The 16,715-nt window shown below is 43.8% G+C and overlaps 1 protein-coding gene across 3 annotated transcripts in view; it reads left to right on the top strand.

The window, feature by feature from the left end:
• The window catches only part of DPY19L1 (dpy-19 like C-mannosyltransferase 1), a 298,312-nt gene that overhangs the window by 142,800 nt on the left and 138,797 nt on the right, over positions 1–16,715 (top strand). For 2 of the 3 annotated variants that reach the window (XM_033930604.1, XM_033930602.1), the window contains 3 exons: positions 4,716–4,793; positions 9,105–9,191; positions 15,463–15,522. In XM_033930604.1, the coding sequence (XP_033786495.1) occupies positions 4,716–4,793; positions 9,105–9,191; positions 15,463–15,522 (225 nt within the window). The remainder of the gene's footprint in view (positions 1–4,715; positions 4,794–9,104; positions 9,192–15,462; positions 15,523–16,715) is intronic. The other variant, XM_033930603.1, reaches the window with a different exon arrangement.

Below are 16,715 nucleotides of genomic sequence, written 5' to 3'. Positions count from 1 at the left end.
GGCCACTGTCGGAAACAGGATTCTGGGTTTGATGGACCTTCGGTCTGTCCCAGTATGGCAGTTCTTATGATACCTCCCTTTTAGCTCCTAGTCTGTAGGTGCTGACAGAGGCATGCCTGATCTGCCTTGGCCATGAAGATCAGCGTGCCAAATTTTAAGCCATAGAGGGGCATAATCAAAAGTGTTGGACGTTTTGTGCAAGATGTCCACAAACCCAGTAGGAAAAATGTCCATTTTCAAAGCTGCCAAACGTCTGTCTTTTATTTTTTATAATGAGCTAGGTATAAGTTTTGGTCCTTAGGACGTCTACTTTTTTTGCCTGTTTTCAAAAATAAAAACAAACATGTGAAAAATGTACAAAAGCAAGTTTTGTAGACGTACCCACCAACTACCTTGTTTGATCACTGCAGAGGAATCTCCCATCAGCTGAGCTGGTTTCAGGTATTCCTGGCGGCTCAGCTGATGGGGATTCCCCCTGCTAGGATGAGCTGAGCTGCGGAGCCCTAAACCCCTCCCCCTGATATCCGCGACATCCCCCCAACATTCCTGCCCCCTATATCCCTGAACCTGTGGATGAGAAAATGGCAGGAGGGTAGTCCGCTCCCTCCTGCCTACAGGGTCACGTGCTGCAAATGATGAGGCTTGTACTTGCCTCAAAAGTATTTGGACCTCTGCCCTGCTGTCCTGCCAACATTTTTTTTTTTTTCCCATGGGCTACATATGCTTGGAAAGGTTTTCTATTCTGTGGACTACAGAAGAACTGTCATGTTCCTCTCAAGCCATAGTAAATTCATCTACTATAGTTTTTTAAACTTTGACCCTCAGTAAACCTGTAAGTCTGGTGATAAGTGTATTGTTTCTAACTGGGTATTGGATATATTTTCTTCTTATATGTTCACAGGCCTGACCTTATAGTGTATGTCAGGAATCGCAGTGTAAGAGTGATAAGGTTATCGGTCATCCATCCAAAGTTTACCTCCACTGAGATTTGTAGGTCTGTAACTTGGAATTCAGTTCATCCATCATCATTTTATTATTTGGATTATACTGTCAGTATGTCATTGTGCTGTTCCGGGCCTAACTGAAGCTTCAGGCCTTCCAGACTATAGCCAAAGACCTCTGGGAAATATTAACAGTCTGACCTTTGTTGGTGATCCTTGTTGCAGGTAGACTACATATCTCCTACCGTTTGGGGCATAGTTTATATATCTTAGGACCAGTGCTCAAGTAACAAAAGGAACCAAACAGCTTGGCTTCAAGAGACAGACAGTTAATATTTCCTAGAAGTCTTTGGCTACACTCTGGATAATTTCCTTCAGAAATCGCAGTGGTATTACTAGTTGGAAACTAGTGGAAGTCAGAAAAATACTTAGATCCAAAATATATATAAACTGACCTCGCATTCAAACAGGTAACCTAAACATGGATTGTGGTCAGCAAATTATAAGTCACTCAGAGGTGTGAAACTCTACAAGGAGGGAACGCTCCCCCCTAGAGATGAACCAGAGTTTACTTTCCAGTCATTGCAACTGTTTCAATGCTGGTCACGCTCCATGTTTGATTCCAAAATAAATAAATAAATAAAGGTTACAATCTTGCAATCTTCTGTGTGAGTGCTTTCTTTCTTTTTTCCTTATTACACAAACATCACTCTATGAGTTATGGAGGTTTTAAAACTTAGCTTCAACTTGGCTTTATAGCAGGTGAGGGGTCTCTATGTGGCCCCGTTTCGATTCCTTCTTCAGGAGACCCAAAACATGACTTGTAGTGAAAATCAGTGATTCAGAACTTATATATTATTAAACTCCGTGATGAAACTATATCTAAAAAACAAAATATAACAAAAAGCCCGTGGTGAGAAGAAATTTCACTATCCACCACGGCAATGTTAGAACACACTTATGGATTACACTCTGGATAAGCCTGAAGCCTCAGTTAGGCTAACTTTCAGGTTAGGCCTGGAACAGGACAATGTCATGCTAACATGTGGCTCCCAGTAGGGTAGTAATTTAGACTTTCAGCTTTCTACAGTGTTTGTGGGGTAAACCTCAAATGTAAAACTGGATCCTAAAAGGAATTTAATTTTGGGTTGTGTTCCTATTTTGCAGTTTATTTATTAACAAAACAAGGACAAGGATTTTGGCAATAAATATTTATTTCCCGTTTGTGATTTCCCCCCCCCCCCCCTTCCCTTTTCCTAGCTAGTGAGTCTCATTTGTATGATTACAGTGTGTTACCTGTCTTCAGCTACTTGTATTTTCTGAAGACAGCCATTCACCATTTTTACACACCTAAGCACTCTACTCTTACCCCCTCTTCTATGAAACCACGCTAGTAGTTTTTAGCATAGTGAGCCGCGTTGAATGGCCCGCACTGCTACCGACGCTCATAGGAACTCAATGAGCGTAGGGAGCAGCGCGGGCCATTTAGCGGGGCTCTCTGCGCTAAAAACTGCTAGCGTGGTTTTGTAGAAGAGGGGGGATAGTTCTTCCACTTTTGCAGTTGCTCTCTCCACATCAAAATCAAATAAGTGGAACTGGGAACAACAGGTGGGCCATAGTAATATAGAAACTTCTGCTCCAGGGCAATGAAAGGCTTTTGCCTTTTCAATAATGGGCTGGCAGCTTCCATTTGGTGCCAAATGTGGTCACATAACTCCTCTTGTATGACTTACAAACTGCCGTCTTCAGAAAATATCACCTACAGGTGAGCATTAAAAAAACAAAAGTGTGTTGGTATGAAAAATAAAGTGTGGAGATGGATTTTTAAAATAATATATAAGTCAGAATTGAGATGTCCAGGTCAAGACTTTTCAAGTTCCATTAGGATTTTAGAACAGGATCTGTCAATGTAGAATCTGTTACAAAATACATCCAGGAATGAGCATCGGCATCTAAAATATCAATGGGGGTCAACACAGCAATCTAAACATTTATGTAGTAGCACATACATAGCTATATTATTTCAAAACAGAAAAATCAGACCAAAAAGGAAGGAAGGAAACCCCTATGTAGATAATCAGTTAGACCAAAGTATGGATGGACCAATGAAGTTCCAACCAAAGTGTATAAAGGCACTCTTATTCAAAAGACACCAACTTCTGAAAGAATCTGACATGGGCTGTGTTTCAGCAGAAGGCTGCCTGCCTCAGGGGTCACAAAAGTACTAAAAACTAAAGATAAAAATATATCTTATATAATAAAACCCTAAGCGTGCCTGCGCACTTAGGGTTTCGTGTTCCCTGCCGCCGTGTTTTCTGTTCCCTGGCCAAATTCTATTTTAGAACGCAGCGGCAGGGAACATTCTGGCCACTCCCCTCCTCCCACCCTCACTCACCAACCGCTGGAGGAAGCCTGGCAAGCTCTCTCCCTGCCCGCGTCCTTGGCAGGGAACACATTGGAGCTTCCCCCCTCCCGCCCTCATTCACCAACCACTGCCGCCGCCGATCCTCCTCTTCAAAGCAGCCTGCGATCGTGGCCGGCTTTAGCGAACCTCGCAGACCGTTCTCCAACCTCAGTATCACGTTCCCTCTGACGCACGGGATCACGTCAGAGGGAACGTGCTACACCCTCCCAGCCATTGAAGCCCTCCCCTGCCCATCCTCCACCAAACGGCCAGACACAGACACAGACCATGCAAGTCAGCTTTGTTCTAGGGGGAAGACAGAAGGGGCCATGGAGAGACAGTTAGGGAGAGGGAAAGGAGGCTGCTTTGGGGGGAGATGTGTGCTGGGGTAAACAGCTTTGCTCAGGGGGGGAATACAGAAGGGGGGCCACAGGGAGACAGTCAGGGAGAGGGAAAGGGGGCTGCTTTTGGGGGAGGGGTGTTCTGGGGGCAGACAGCTTTGCTCAGGGGGGGAGGGTGACAGAAAGACACAGACAGCGGCCAAGGAGAGAGAGAGAAATAAACACAGACAGACAAACATCTATTCTAGCACCCGTTAATGTAACGGACTTAAAGACTAGTAGATATATATTACACTAAATGCAAACTTGTTTAAAAAATATATATAAAAATGCAACAGTACAGTGATGTAAGTATAACAGCAGACAAGTTGAATAGGAAGAGAAAAAAAAATATGCAATAACACTGAACTCATGGACTTACAATTTTATGTATTTTTATATAAATATTTGTACCTTAAACCAGTTCACGATCACACAGATTTTCATATAAAAGTTCACAAGTTCTGTAAAATTGCATATCATTTTTCTCTTCCTATTTTTCTTGTCTGCTATATCACTGTAATGTTGCATTTTTATATACATTTTATAAACAAGTTTGTATTTAGTGTAATATATATTTATATGATATGATGTATTATTTCCTCTTATCCTAGATGCTCCTCAACATTGATATTAGCAGACTTATATGTGCATTGCACTTCTGAAATGAGGAATGCATGTATATTTTTGATCCAACCTAATTCTTACCCAAAACATGCCCAAACTATACCTCTTTGCCATATATTCAAGTCTCAGATCTACATAACCCCAATTTTCTAAAATTGGAATTTAGATGTTTAAACAAAACACCAGCTTCTGCACTTCGAAATAGAGTTAGAGTTGATATCTTGAGTTAGAGTTGATATCTTACTTTGTATGCAAGCTAGGTTTAATATATTTACGTTGTATGATTTCTCAAATAGTCTTCAAATCGTTTTTAATTATTTCCATTCTTTTCTTTTCCATGCTTTTCTTTATCTTTAATTACAGATAGCATCATTATTTGCGATATATGTTGTGGGTTATATTGACTCATTGAAATTGCAGAAGATCCTTTATACACATATGGTAAAGATATTTTTTTTTCTTTCTGTAACTAAGTTCATTAAAGTCTCTGCTGCTATTGGTTGTGAACCTCTAGCAAGTAACAGTTTACATATATAAAGGTACAGTAGAATCTCAGTTATACGGTACCCACGGGGATTGGTGGATAACTTTTTCTGGTTGAAAGTGTGTTACAAATCTTGTCTATCACACTCTCAATTTCCCCCCACACCTCGAAGCACTAGCACGGCAGTGGTCCTAAGCCGCAAAGCCCTCCTCCCTCACTCTCTCAAGCCCCAAAGTGACAGAAGCAGGCAGCGGTCCTGAGCCGCGAACTCCCTTGCTTCCTCCCTCTCTCTCTCTTCCTTAACCGAAGTGCAGCGGTCAGCAGGAGTCAGCCTCAAAAACAGACTGCTCGCAGCCAACCCTGGCAGGGCTTTCCTCCAATGCGTCAGAAGTGATGCATTACAGGAAAGGCCCTGCTGGGGCTAACCACTTGCAGCTTGCTTTGAGGCTGCCTCCTGTTGACCGCTGCACTTTAGGTAAGGGAGAGAGAGGGAGCTGAGGGGAGTTCACGGCTCAGGACCATTGCCTGCTTCTGCCTCTTGGGAGCTTGAGGGAGGGAGGGGGGGGCTTTGCGGCTCAGGACTGCTGCCGCACAAGTGCTTCAGGGCAGAAAGGAAGGGGTTTTGTAGTTGCTTGGTACATGGGGGCTTGAGGGAGGGAGGGAGGATTTGCGGCTTAGCACACTGTAGCTTCGGTGCTGGTGCTTCAGGGGACTATTTTTTTTTTTTTCAGCGGCAATTTTTTTGCCGGTTGTGTGAGAGTCCTGGTTAACTGAGACCCAGTTAACCGAGACTCTACTGTACTTTTATTTATTTTTTATTTTTTGCTATATTGAAATTTCTGAGCTTAAAACACTTTTCACTATCCGTACTGGGGCTCCGTGGATGACATTACCCACTGCTGTCCCAGGATAACACCTGTTAAGGATGCTTTTAACTGAATCATTTCTAAGGATACTTTACAGAAGACTAACAGTGCTGGTAAGCAAAAATTAAGTGAGTAACCTCCTCCAACCTCTTGTTTCATTACCTAACCCTTTTTGTTTGTTTACAAATTGTATTTAATCCTTTAAATTTTTTTTTCTTCCCTCCCTTTCTCATATGTATTGTTTGGTAAATAGTACTAATTGGCTAGTTTAATTATTATGACTATTTTGGTTTTTTAACCCAATATTATAAATAAGTGTAAATCGCATTAGATTTGGATTTTTCGATCAAATCAAATATTTGAAATAAACTTGATACAGTAAGTAACTATGCTTTATGGGCGGAGAATAGGCGTGGTTGAGTTAGGCATCTGACATAGGTGAAAGAAAAAACTGGCCTAATTGAGCGCTGCCTATGTCTAAGATGCCTACTGACACCTATGTTTGCTTAGGCGCTGCCAGGCATGATTCTATAAATGGTGCCTAGCTTTTGATTGACAACCACACCGGATGGCACCTATAATGTAGATGCCATTTATAGAATCTGGTCCTTACCTGAACATTAAGAAGACTAAAATCATGACTACCACCAACAAGAAAGTACACATAAAGATCAACAATGAAGAAATAGAAGTGGTTGACAGCTTCATTTTCCTTGGGTCCCTCATTGATCACAGTGGCGGTTTGACAGCAGAGATCAAGCATCGATTAGCACTGGGGCGTGCAGCCATAGTGAGCATGGACCAAATATGGAAGTGCAAGAATGTCTCAGTCACAATCAAACAAATATTCCCAATCACAACATATGGCTGCGAGACAAGGACACTGACGAAATCAGATAGAAGAAAAATGATGCCTTCGAGCTGTGGTGCTGGAGAAGACTTCTACAAATCCTATGGACAGCTAGGATCACCAACAAAGATATTCTTGATTATATAAACCCAGAGTTGTCCCTGGAAGGCAAGATTACCAAACAGAAACTGACCTATTTTGGACATGTGATGAGGGCAAATTCACTAGAAAAGGAGGTGCTACTCAGCATGGTCAGTGGTAAAAGGAAGCAGGGGAGACCAAAAGCCCGTTGGCTGGATACCATCAAGAATGACATGGAAATGAAGATCAAGCAATTGAAAGAAGCCATGGTAAACAGGGAAGCATGGCAAAGATGGGCCTACAGAGTATCCAAGGGTCGGACACAACTGAATGAATAGTAGTAGTTGTTGAGTAACAGGTCAAATAAGCACTTGTATTTTAGGCACAAGCAGTTATATTGGCCATAGGGTTGGTTTAAGTGCTCGCACCTTGGTGTGTTTTACAAAGCTGCACTGCAGAGCAGTACGCGCTAAATGCTAAGCCACCCATAGAATGGGCAACTCGGCATTTGGTACGGCAATAGAGATTTGTAAAAGGACCTGCTAGATTGCCAAGAAATATGCATAAATTCTGTAATTTATATATATAACTATACCTTGCCCACCTTCAACCCAGAATATGCCTATGCTTACACTCACCTTCAAATGACGTGTCATTGCACTTGTCACCATTTAAATAGAATAATTCATCTAAATATTAACATTTTTCTGCATATGTGTACGTACATGCACATGTGTGTCAGTATTTTGGTCCATATATGCAAGTTTGTGGTGCTTAATGTTGGCACTACTTCATGGAATTGCTGTTTGTAGGTAGGACCCAGATTTAGTAACGGTGCACAAAAATCGATGCCAGAAAAAATTGGTGCTGAGTGCACGGTAAGGAATAGCACATATCGGTGATTCTTATGCCTGCTAAAACCTAGTGCCCAACTCATCATTCAGCAAACCCCAATCATAAAAATCTCTCAAGTATATTCACCTCGGCAATGACAATTTTTTTTTTTTAGGACCTTCAGAGACACGTCTTTCAAATAGCCCAGCTCATTTTATTTCAGCACGTAAATGACATTATTCTATAACTGCCCACAACTTTTCGGAATGTCCCTAACCCGCCCATTCCCCCTTATAACCATGCCACATTTGATTTACACCCTATGAGATTTAGGCGGTCAGTGTTATAGAATAGCACATGCGCAAATATACATACAAACCCAAATCAGTGCCAATTATCTTCAATAATTAATTAATGTCAATTAATAGGTAAGGGCTCGTTAACCAGTTTGCTCATGCATCTAAGATTCATGCCCAAATTTGGGTGTCGTGTGTCATATATAGATTTGAGGGGTAAATGTAGGCGCATGTGGTTTGTACGACATATGCTTAGCCTGAACATGAGTGGAGGTGTACCTGAGGGCAGGAGTCTGAATGGGTTCATGCTTACATGCTTAACTTCAGAAAACTAATTAAAACAAACCTGTTAAACCGATTTGTAACCAAGAACCCTTAAAACCTCTATTGTACCCCTTTTCACATCTTATTGTTTCCCCACATTGTATATTTATGTAACCAAAATCCTCACTGTTATTTTTTTCTTCTCGCTGTATCCAAAATCTCCATTGTTATTTTCATCCGCTGACTGTCCAGCTCCTCTTGTTGTAAACCGCCTCGAACTACTATGGCTTTGGCGGTATATAAAAATAAAATTATTATTATTATTATTACATGTGTACTTAAAAAAAATATGTGTGCCTCTTTAAAAGTAAGTTGGAGAATTTATGTATTCAAAATAGTAGGTGTAAAAATGTGCACTTTTTTTCATGGGGTAATTTGCAGATAGAAAGTACATACTTTCTTTTTGAAAATTGGTGTAACTTATATGCATACTTGCTGCACCAGTTAAGTGGTCTGTTGTGATATACAGTACTCCCCTGATATTCACGGGGGTTCCGTTCCAGAAACCCTTGCTAATGTCAAAAAACCACGAATACGTTTTTTAGGCAGGGGAGACTGGTGAGGGCAGCTGAAGAGGCAGGAGAGGGTAGCTGGAGCGCCGGCAAGTGAAGGAAATCACTCGCTGTATGCTCTGACTACCTCTAGTGAGGCCTGACTTTAGTACAGGAAGAGGCGGTCGGAGTATACAGCGAGTGATTTCCTTCACTTGCCGGCGTTCCGGCTGCCCTCTCCTATCTCCTCTTCGCGGTCGGAAAATACCGTGAATGACCGGGACTATGGACCGCAAATTTGCGGGGGAGCACTTTATTACCCTTATTACAAAAGGTACTGTTAACCTAATGTAATAAATAGAAAGGTAATTTATGATCTGTAGATTTGAAGTCTTTTTTGGTTTTATTTCGTGATCTCTTCAAATTAAAGAAGTTTACCATGATCAGTAAATAGTTGACAAATGTCTTTTGTATTAAGATGCATTATATAACATTTTCAGATGCTCATATTTTTCAATTCTTTTAGGCATCCCTCGGGCTGTGCTTTATTTTGATGCTTGGAAACTCTATGTTGTTAACATCTTATTATGCTGCTTCTTTGGTAGTAATCTGGGTAAGCAGTTTTTGCTAATATACTAATAGAATATATTTTCTCTTTAAGATTATAAAAAGCATCTGGAGATAAGAACATAGGAAATGCTGTACTGGGTCAGATCAAAGATCATGAAGCCCAGTATCGTGTTTCCAACAGTGCCAAATCCATGTTAATTTAAGTGTAAAAAGCTCTCTGTATGTTGTTCTTGATGCTTGGAAATCTTTGATACTTTATCTAGTATTTTAGTAATATGTAAGTCTGTTTGATATCACATACACACACATGACAATGTATGGCCTCTAGGAATGGCCAGTGTACGTTGTGGCCTGCCTTAAACAGTTACAATAAATTGAACAGTAATCAGGTATTTTTAAGTAGTTTCCTTATCTGTCCCTGCAGGCTCACACTTTAACTGTGGTACCTGGGAGGGATTAAAGGGCAGATTCTATAAGAAGCGCCCAAAAGTTAGGCGCCGACATAAGCACTGTTCAGTACGATTCAAGTAAAATTGGGTGCTATTTAATGAATCATGCTGAGCGGCACCTATTTTGGAGGCGCCCAATAAATAGGCCAGCTCTAGGTACAACTAAAAGTTAGGCGCCTTTGTGAACGCTTAAGCACACTTAAGAGCAGCGATTCTGCAACAAGGCACCTAATACGTAGCCACACCCACACCTAACGTACATAGAAACATAGAAAGATGACGGCAGATAAGGGCTACAGCCATCAAGTCTGCCCATCCCATTGACCCCCTTTTAAGTCTACTGGCCCCCTTAACTCTACTGACCTGCTCTATTAAGTCTATATCCTAGCGACCCTATTCATTGGTATGACTCTCGCAGTGATCCCACATAGGTATCCCATTTATTCTTGAAGTCTGGGATACTGCGGGCCTCGATCACCTGTACTGGAAGCTTGTTCCAATGCTCTATCACTCGTTCCGTGAAGAAGTACTTCCTGACGTCTCCACGAAACTTCCCTCCCCTGAGTTTGAGCGGATGTCCTCTTGTGTTCGAGGGTCCTTTGAGAAGAAAGATATCATCTTCCACCTCGACCCGTCCCGTGATGTACTTAAATGTCTCAATCATGTCTCCCCTCTCCCTACGCTCCTCGAGAGTACAGAGCTGCAATTTGTTCAGTCTTTCTTCGTACGAGAGACCCTTTAGCCCTAAGACCATCCTGGTGGCCATCCGCTGAACCGACTCAATTCTGAGCACATCTTTACGGTAATGTGGCTTCCAAAATTGCACACAGTATTCTAGATGAGGTCTCACCATGGCTCTGTATAATGGCATCATGACCTCAGGCTTACTGTTGAAACTTCTCTTGATACAACCCATCATCTGCCGTGCCTTAGATGAAGCCTTCTCCACTTGAGTAGCAGTCTTCATGTCTGCACTGATGATCACTCCCAAGTCTCGTTCTGCTGTAGTCTTGGTCAAAGTTTCTCCATTCAAGGTGTAAGTTCTGCATGGATTTCCATTTCCGAGATGCATGACCTTACATTTCTTGGCGTTGAAGCCCAGCTGCCAGACAGAGGACCAACTTTCTAAAGTACGGAGGTCCTGTTCCATAGTATTCTGCAGATTGTAGCCGTTTATGATATTGCATAGTTTGGCATCATCAGCGAATAAGGTTACCTTACCTTGAAGCCCTTGAGTCAAATCCCTAATGAATATGTTGAAGAGGAGTGGACCCAGGACTGAGCCCTGCGGCACTCCGCTGGTCACTTCCGACGTTTTGGAGAGGGTACCGTTAACCATCACCCTCTGAAGTCTGCCACTTAGTCAATCTTTAACCCATGCAGTTAGTGTTGCTCCTAACCCCATCGATTCCATCTTGTTCAGCAGTCTGCAGTGTGGGACGCTGTCAAAAGCCTTGCTGAAGTCAAGGTATACGACGTCTAAGGACTCTCCCGAGTCCAGCCTTCTTGTTACCCAGTCAAAGAAGCTGATAAGATTGGACTGGCAGGACCTACCCTTGGTGAATCCATGTTGACTGGGGTCCCGGAGATTCCCCTCATTCAAGACCGTATCTAATTTATGCTTAATTAGTGTTTCCATGAGTTTACACGCTATTGAAGTGAGACTCACCGGTCTATAGTTCGCAGCCTCAGCCTTGCAACCCTTTTTATGCAGAGGAATGACGTTGGCTGTTTTCCAGTCCAACGGAACTTTCCCCGTGCTTAGTGAGAGATTGAAGAGCACGGCCAACGGTTCCGCCAGTACATCTCTCAATTCTCTAAGCACTCTTGGGTGTAAATTGTCCGGTCCCATGGCCTTGTTCTCCTTGAGCCTTGTCAGCTCGCTGTAGATGTCTTCAGGTGTGAACTCAAAATTCTGAAACGGGTCTTCCGCAATTTGTTTTGCCTTCAACTGTGGTCCGTGTCCCGGTGCCTCACAGGTGAAGACTGAGCAGAAATATTCATTTAGTATTTTGGCTTTTTCAGAATCCGCCACTGCGTAGTTTCTGTCCGGTCTTCTAAGGCGTACTATGCCGTCTGTGTTCCTTTTCCTATCACTAATATACCTGAAGAAAGATTTGTCCCCTTTTTTAATGTTTTTTGCCAAAGTTTCTTCCACTCGAAGTTTGGCCTCCCTAACTGCTGTTTTGACCACTGCAGACCTGGTCTTATATTCTACTTTGGTTTCCCTTCTCTGCGTACGTTTGTAGGAAAGAAATGCTGTTTTCTTCTCCTTAATGAGGTGCGAGATCTCCTCAGTGAACCATTGGGGTTTATTGTTTCTTTGCCGTTTGTCTACCGATTTTATGTAGCGATTAGTAGCTTCGTGTATGGATGATTTCAGGTACGACCACATAGCTTCCACATTACCGGTCTCTGCTTGGTCCTGCAGCGTCTGATGGACGAAATCTCCCATGCGTGTGAAGTCGGTGCCCCGGAAGTTAAGTACCTTTGTTTTTGTGATTGATTTAGGGAATCCTTTCCTAAGGTTGAACCATACCATGTTATGGTCGCTGGAGGCTAGCGTATCTCCTACCAAGACCTCTGAGACGCTTTCCCCGTTGGTGAGTACCAGGTCAAGGATCGCCTGGGCCCTAGTGGGCTCCTTTACCATCTGTTTTAGTTGTGCACCATTTATGGAGGCCAAAAGCCTCTTGCTGCTACTGGTGGTTGCTGAAAATGTGTTCCAGTCTTCATCAGGCATGTTGAAGTCCCCAAGCAGTACAGTGTCGCCCCGTAGAGTGATATTCTCTATGTCCTCAATTAATTCCGTGTCCATGTCTTCCATTTGTCTTGGGGGTCTGTATACCACACCAAGATACAGGCATTTATTGCCACCTCTTGCCAGGTTAACCCAGAGGGACTCCCCGGTGTATTTGACATCTGTGATCCTGGTGGTTTTGATGTCTTTTTTGATGTATAGTGCTACCCCACCACCTAACCTGCCCTCTCTGTAACCTGCTCTCTCTGTCACGACGAAGTAGATTGTACCCCGGTATAGTCATATCCCACCCATGTGAGTCCGTAAACCATGTTTCGGTTATTGCCACCACGTCTAGATTGGCATCCCTTATTTCAGTTTCCAGCTCTAGAATTTTATTGCCTAAACTGTGAGCATTAATATACATGGCCCTCCACACATTGTGTTTGCTAGGTCGCTGTAAGGCTTTTTCCACCTGAGTCTGTGTGGCTCCTAGAGAACTGTTTGCTATGTGTGCCCTTACCTTGGAAGCAGAGTGTCGACTCATCCCATCAGGATAGTTCCTTTCCGCACCAGTACATGAGTAGGTACCCTCCCCCAACTTAACTAGTTTAAAGCCCTACGAAGCAGGCGGGCTAGTCAGTGTCCGAAGATGTTCTTACCTCTGCTGGTCAAGTGGAGTCCGTCTGGTTCCAGAAGTCCTAGTAGCGCCACTCCATGATTCAGGAATCCAAAGTTCATATCCCGACACCATCCTTTTAGCCATTCGTTGGTTCTTAGGATACATTCATCTCTGGCTCTTCCCTTGCCTCTGACTGGGAGGATTGAAGAGAAGACCACCTGCGCACCCGTCTGCTTCAGCCTCACACCCAAGACTCCGAAGTCTCTGGCGATGGTCTCCTGGGTGTTCCTTGCAGTGTCGTTCGTACCTATGTGGATTAGAAGCATAGGAAAATGGTCATGAGGTGTGAGTAGTTTACCCAGGTTGGTGGTGACGTCCCGTATCTTGGCTCCAGGTAGACAGCAAACCTCTCTCGAGACTGTATCCGGTCTACAGATTGGTCCCTCGGTGCCCCTCAGCATGGAGTCCCCAATGACTATTACTCTGCGCTTCTTTCGTTGTGGGGGGGGGGGGGGGGAGTCGGTCATCAGATGGAGCTGCTTGTTGGGTCTGCTCCTGTTCTTCGTGTTGGGTCTGTTCTTGTTTGTCGTCGGCAGCTTCTTCTTGGAGAATCTGGAATCTGTTCCTCAGGACGAGGTGAGGGGTTGACGTAGGGTTGGCCTGTTCGGGAGAAAAAGAAGAGGATGAAGAGATTGAAAAAGGGGGGGGATCTCCTTTGTTTGCCTTTGCCTGTGGAAGAGGTCACCAGCTGCCAGGTGTCATTGTCGCTGGCCATTGCCTGTATCCCAAATGTCGGTTTCAAAGCTGATGATTTGGGCGTCTCGAGAATGGACTTGTCGTGGGCATGTTCTGTGACTTGAGACAACTCCTGAACGACTCCGTCGATGTAGGCTTCATCCTCCCGGATGCTCCTCAGGCGTTCCACCTCCTCCCTGAGGCTCCACAGTTCCTGCATGAGGGCACCATCCAGCTGAGTGGCCTCCTCTGTCTGCGTGGAGACTGTGGTGTAATGCCGAGAGATGGACTCGGTCTGCACGGAGACCTCTGTCCATCGTCCTGGATCCTCCTCCCTCTGCACGCCGTCCGTGATCTCTTCCTGGATTCCCATGGTGGCTGGAATGCTGGAATTGATTGTAGCCTTGGCGCTTCTAGTCCTCCCTGCCATTTCCAAGTTGTGATTTAGGTCTGCCTGTTAGAGAACAAAAAAAAAAAAAGAGAGAGAAAGTTAGAAATAGCCGACTGAGAATTAGTGTGAGATTGCGAGAGATATTGATGTCTGAGAGATTAGGGTGTCTGAGAGATTGTGAAGGTTTGGATTGTCTGAGAGATTAAAAAGTTAGGAGCTGAGGGTGTATGAAGGGGTGGCTGTCTGTGAGTTAGTGTGAGAGTAGAGAGTTAAGTACGAGGGTTTGTGAAATTAGGGGGAGGGTATAGGTTAAAGGGATAGGTTACTGCTCTAAGATATCCTAGTTGAGTGTAGTTTGGCTCTCCTCAAGGCTCTTCGCAAAGGCGCTCTCGCTAAGGCGAGCGCCTTTGCCGCTCGCCTTCGCCATGCGCCGAACGGCTGGGCGCCGTTGGCTCCCTTCTTAAAGGGGGAGCCCGTGCCCGATGCAACCTATGACGCGGGTGGGGGGGGCGGAGCTAACTCTCGCCGCGACCCCGGTCTTGCAGCCTGCTCTGGCTGCTCTTCCTGCCTTCCCTCTGCCTCTCCGCTCCTGCAAAAGGAAAAAAAAAGAAACAAAAAAACGCTGCCAAGGCTTGTCTCGTGCCCTGGCTTCCTTCTTCTTAAAGGGGGAGCCCGGGCCCGATGCGCCTATTTTTTTGAAGGCTGCCTAAATATTTAGAGGCGCCTTATTGCAGAATCGCGCTTCTTGATAGGCGCCTAAGTTTCAATTATTGCTGATTTAAAAAGCTTAATTGAGCTTGTTAATCAATTTAGATAGGTGCTTATCTAGTTGGGCGCCTCCAAAATAGGTGCCTAACATTAGGTTGCCGGTTACAGAATTTGGGCCTAAGTGACTTCCTCAGTCACAAGGAGCAGACTGGGATCAAACTCGCAACCTCAGGGTGCTGAAGTAGCAGCTCTAACTACTAGGTCACTCCCTCCCACACCACCTTCGCAAGACTGACATGAGTTCAGTTTATATTCGAGTCAACCTTTTTTTTTTCCTTTTGGGGGGAGGGGAAAAGTTATCTCTGTTTATTATTTGGATGGGTTTATATTCAAGTATATACAGTAATTATATGTATCCTTTTTAAGCATGGGTGGCTGGGGCCCACACAAAGTCATGGGCACAGTTCTGGCTACCTTATTGGGCAGTCTGGATAGACTATATGGATCTGTTACTGTGTTTCCTGTTTTAAAATTCTTTGTTATGCAAATCATCTCTATTTAGCTGATGTGTCTCACCTTGAGCACTTTCATAGAAAGGTGTGTCATAAATTAAAATGCAATGCTTTGTATGTAACAAATTTGTTTATTTAAAACATTACTTTCTTGTAGGGAATAACTGTTAAGAAAGCTGAACTCTTGAAATGGTGTCCAACAGAAGGCATATCTTGGGTAAGAAGAAATATGTTAATTTTGAGCAGGAACGTGGAGGGGCATAATCGAAAGGGACGTGTAAGTCCATTTGTGTCCAACTTGCAAGTTGTCCAAAGTAAAAAAACAGCCTAGGACACATTTTCAAAAAATCCGTCAACAATTTTTTTTGTTTCAAAAATCGTCTAATTATGCGTCCTGCCAATCTGATCGTCCAAGCCGCTAAATCGTCCACATTTCCGTCCAACTTTTTGTCCAAGTCAAAAACGCCTAGAACAAGCCCTGTTGTACGTGGGAGGGGTCTGCAAAGTGATGGACTGCACACCCTGACATGGCACCTAAATAGTGGAGTACCTTACAGGGCACTGCTGTGAACTTCACAAAAAGGGTGTCATGTCTTCTCCTCACTACAGCTCCCTTATAGGTCATGGTGAGCCCCCAAACCACCTCCAGAATCCCCTAGACCCACTTATCTACCACCCTAATAGCCCCTATGGCTGCAGGAGCCAGTTATATGCCAGTACAAAAGGGTTTTGGGGGTGTATAGGGGAGTGTACATGTTTAAGTATCAATACAGTGATTACAAGAGCTTATGGGCATGGGTCCTCCTTTCTATGGGTCCCTAACCCACCCCCAAGACGACTTAAGTTGCCTCTGTGCTGGACGACTAGGCTTTCCTATGCCAGGCGATGATGGTCTGGAGGCTGAATTTTAAAGGTGTGATTAAAATTTTTATGGGTGTGGGGGGCATCTATGATCACTGGGGTAGTGTGTAGGGGTCTGTTTTATGTGTTTGCACTGCTTATCTAGTGACTTTAGGTAGATTTTTGTGACTTAGACCATGTTTTACATGGTCTAAGTCACAACGTCCAAGTTCTGTCAATCCTGGCCTGTATAACTTTCAGTTATACATGCTGTATGACTAAGTCTAAGCCGGCCCATGTCCCGCCTAACTTCTGCCCTCGACACTCCTCCCGAAACGCCCCGTTTAGCTTTGGTTGTTCAGCGGCAGTATGCAGGCCTAGGTCGTTTAGAAATACGTCCAAAACCCGTTTTTATTATCAGCACTTAGATGTATTTAGGAAATGTTCGTCCAAGTGCCGACTTAGGCTGGTTTTTGGACGTTTTTCTCTTTCAATTATGAACCCTATAGTATATATCTTATTTGAATTATATTGTGCAGTTCTTTGCATTCTTAAATACATTTTTTCTGA

This window comes from Geotrypetes seraphini, chromosome 2 (genome assembly GCF_902459505.1).
Source record: "Geotrypetes seraphini chromosome 2, aGeoSer1.1, whole genome shotgun sequence".
Classification (NCBI taxonomy): Eukaryota; Metazoa; Chordata; class Amphibia; order Gymnophiona; family Dermophiidae; genus Geotrypetes; species Geotrypetes seraphini.
Note: the sequence above shows the minus strand (reverse complement) of the source record. Positions and strands in the feature narration are given on the sequence as shown.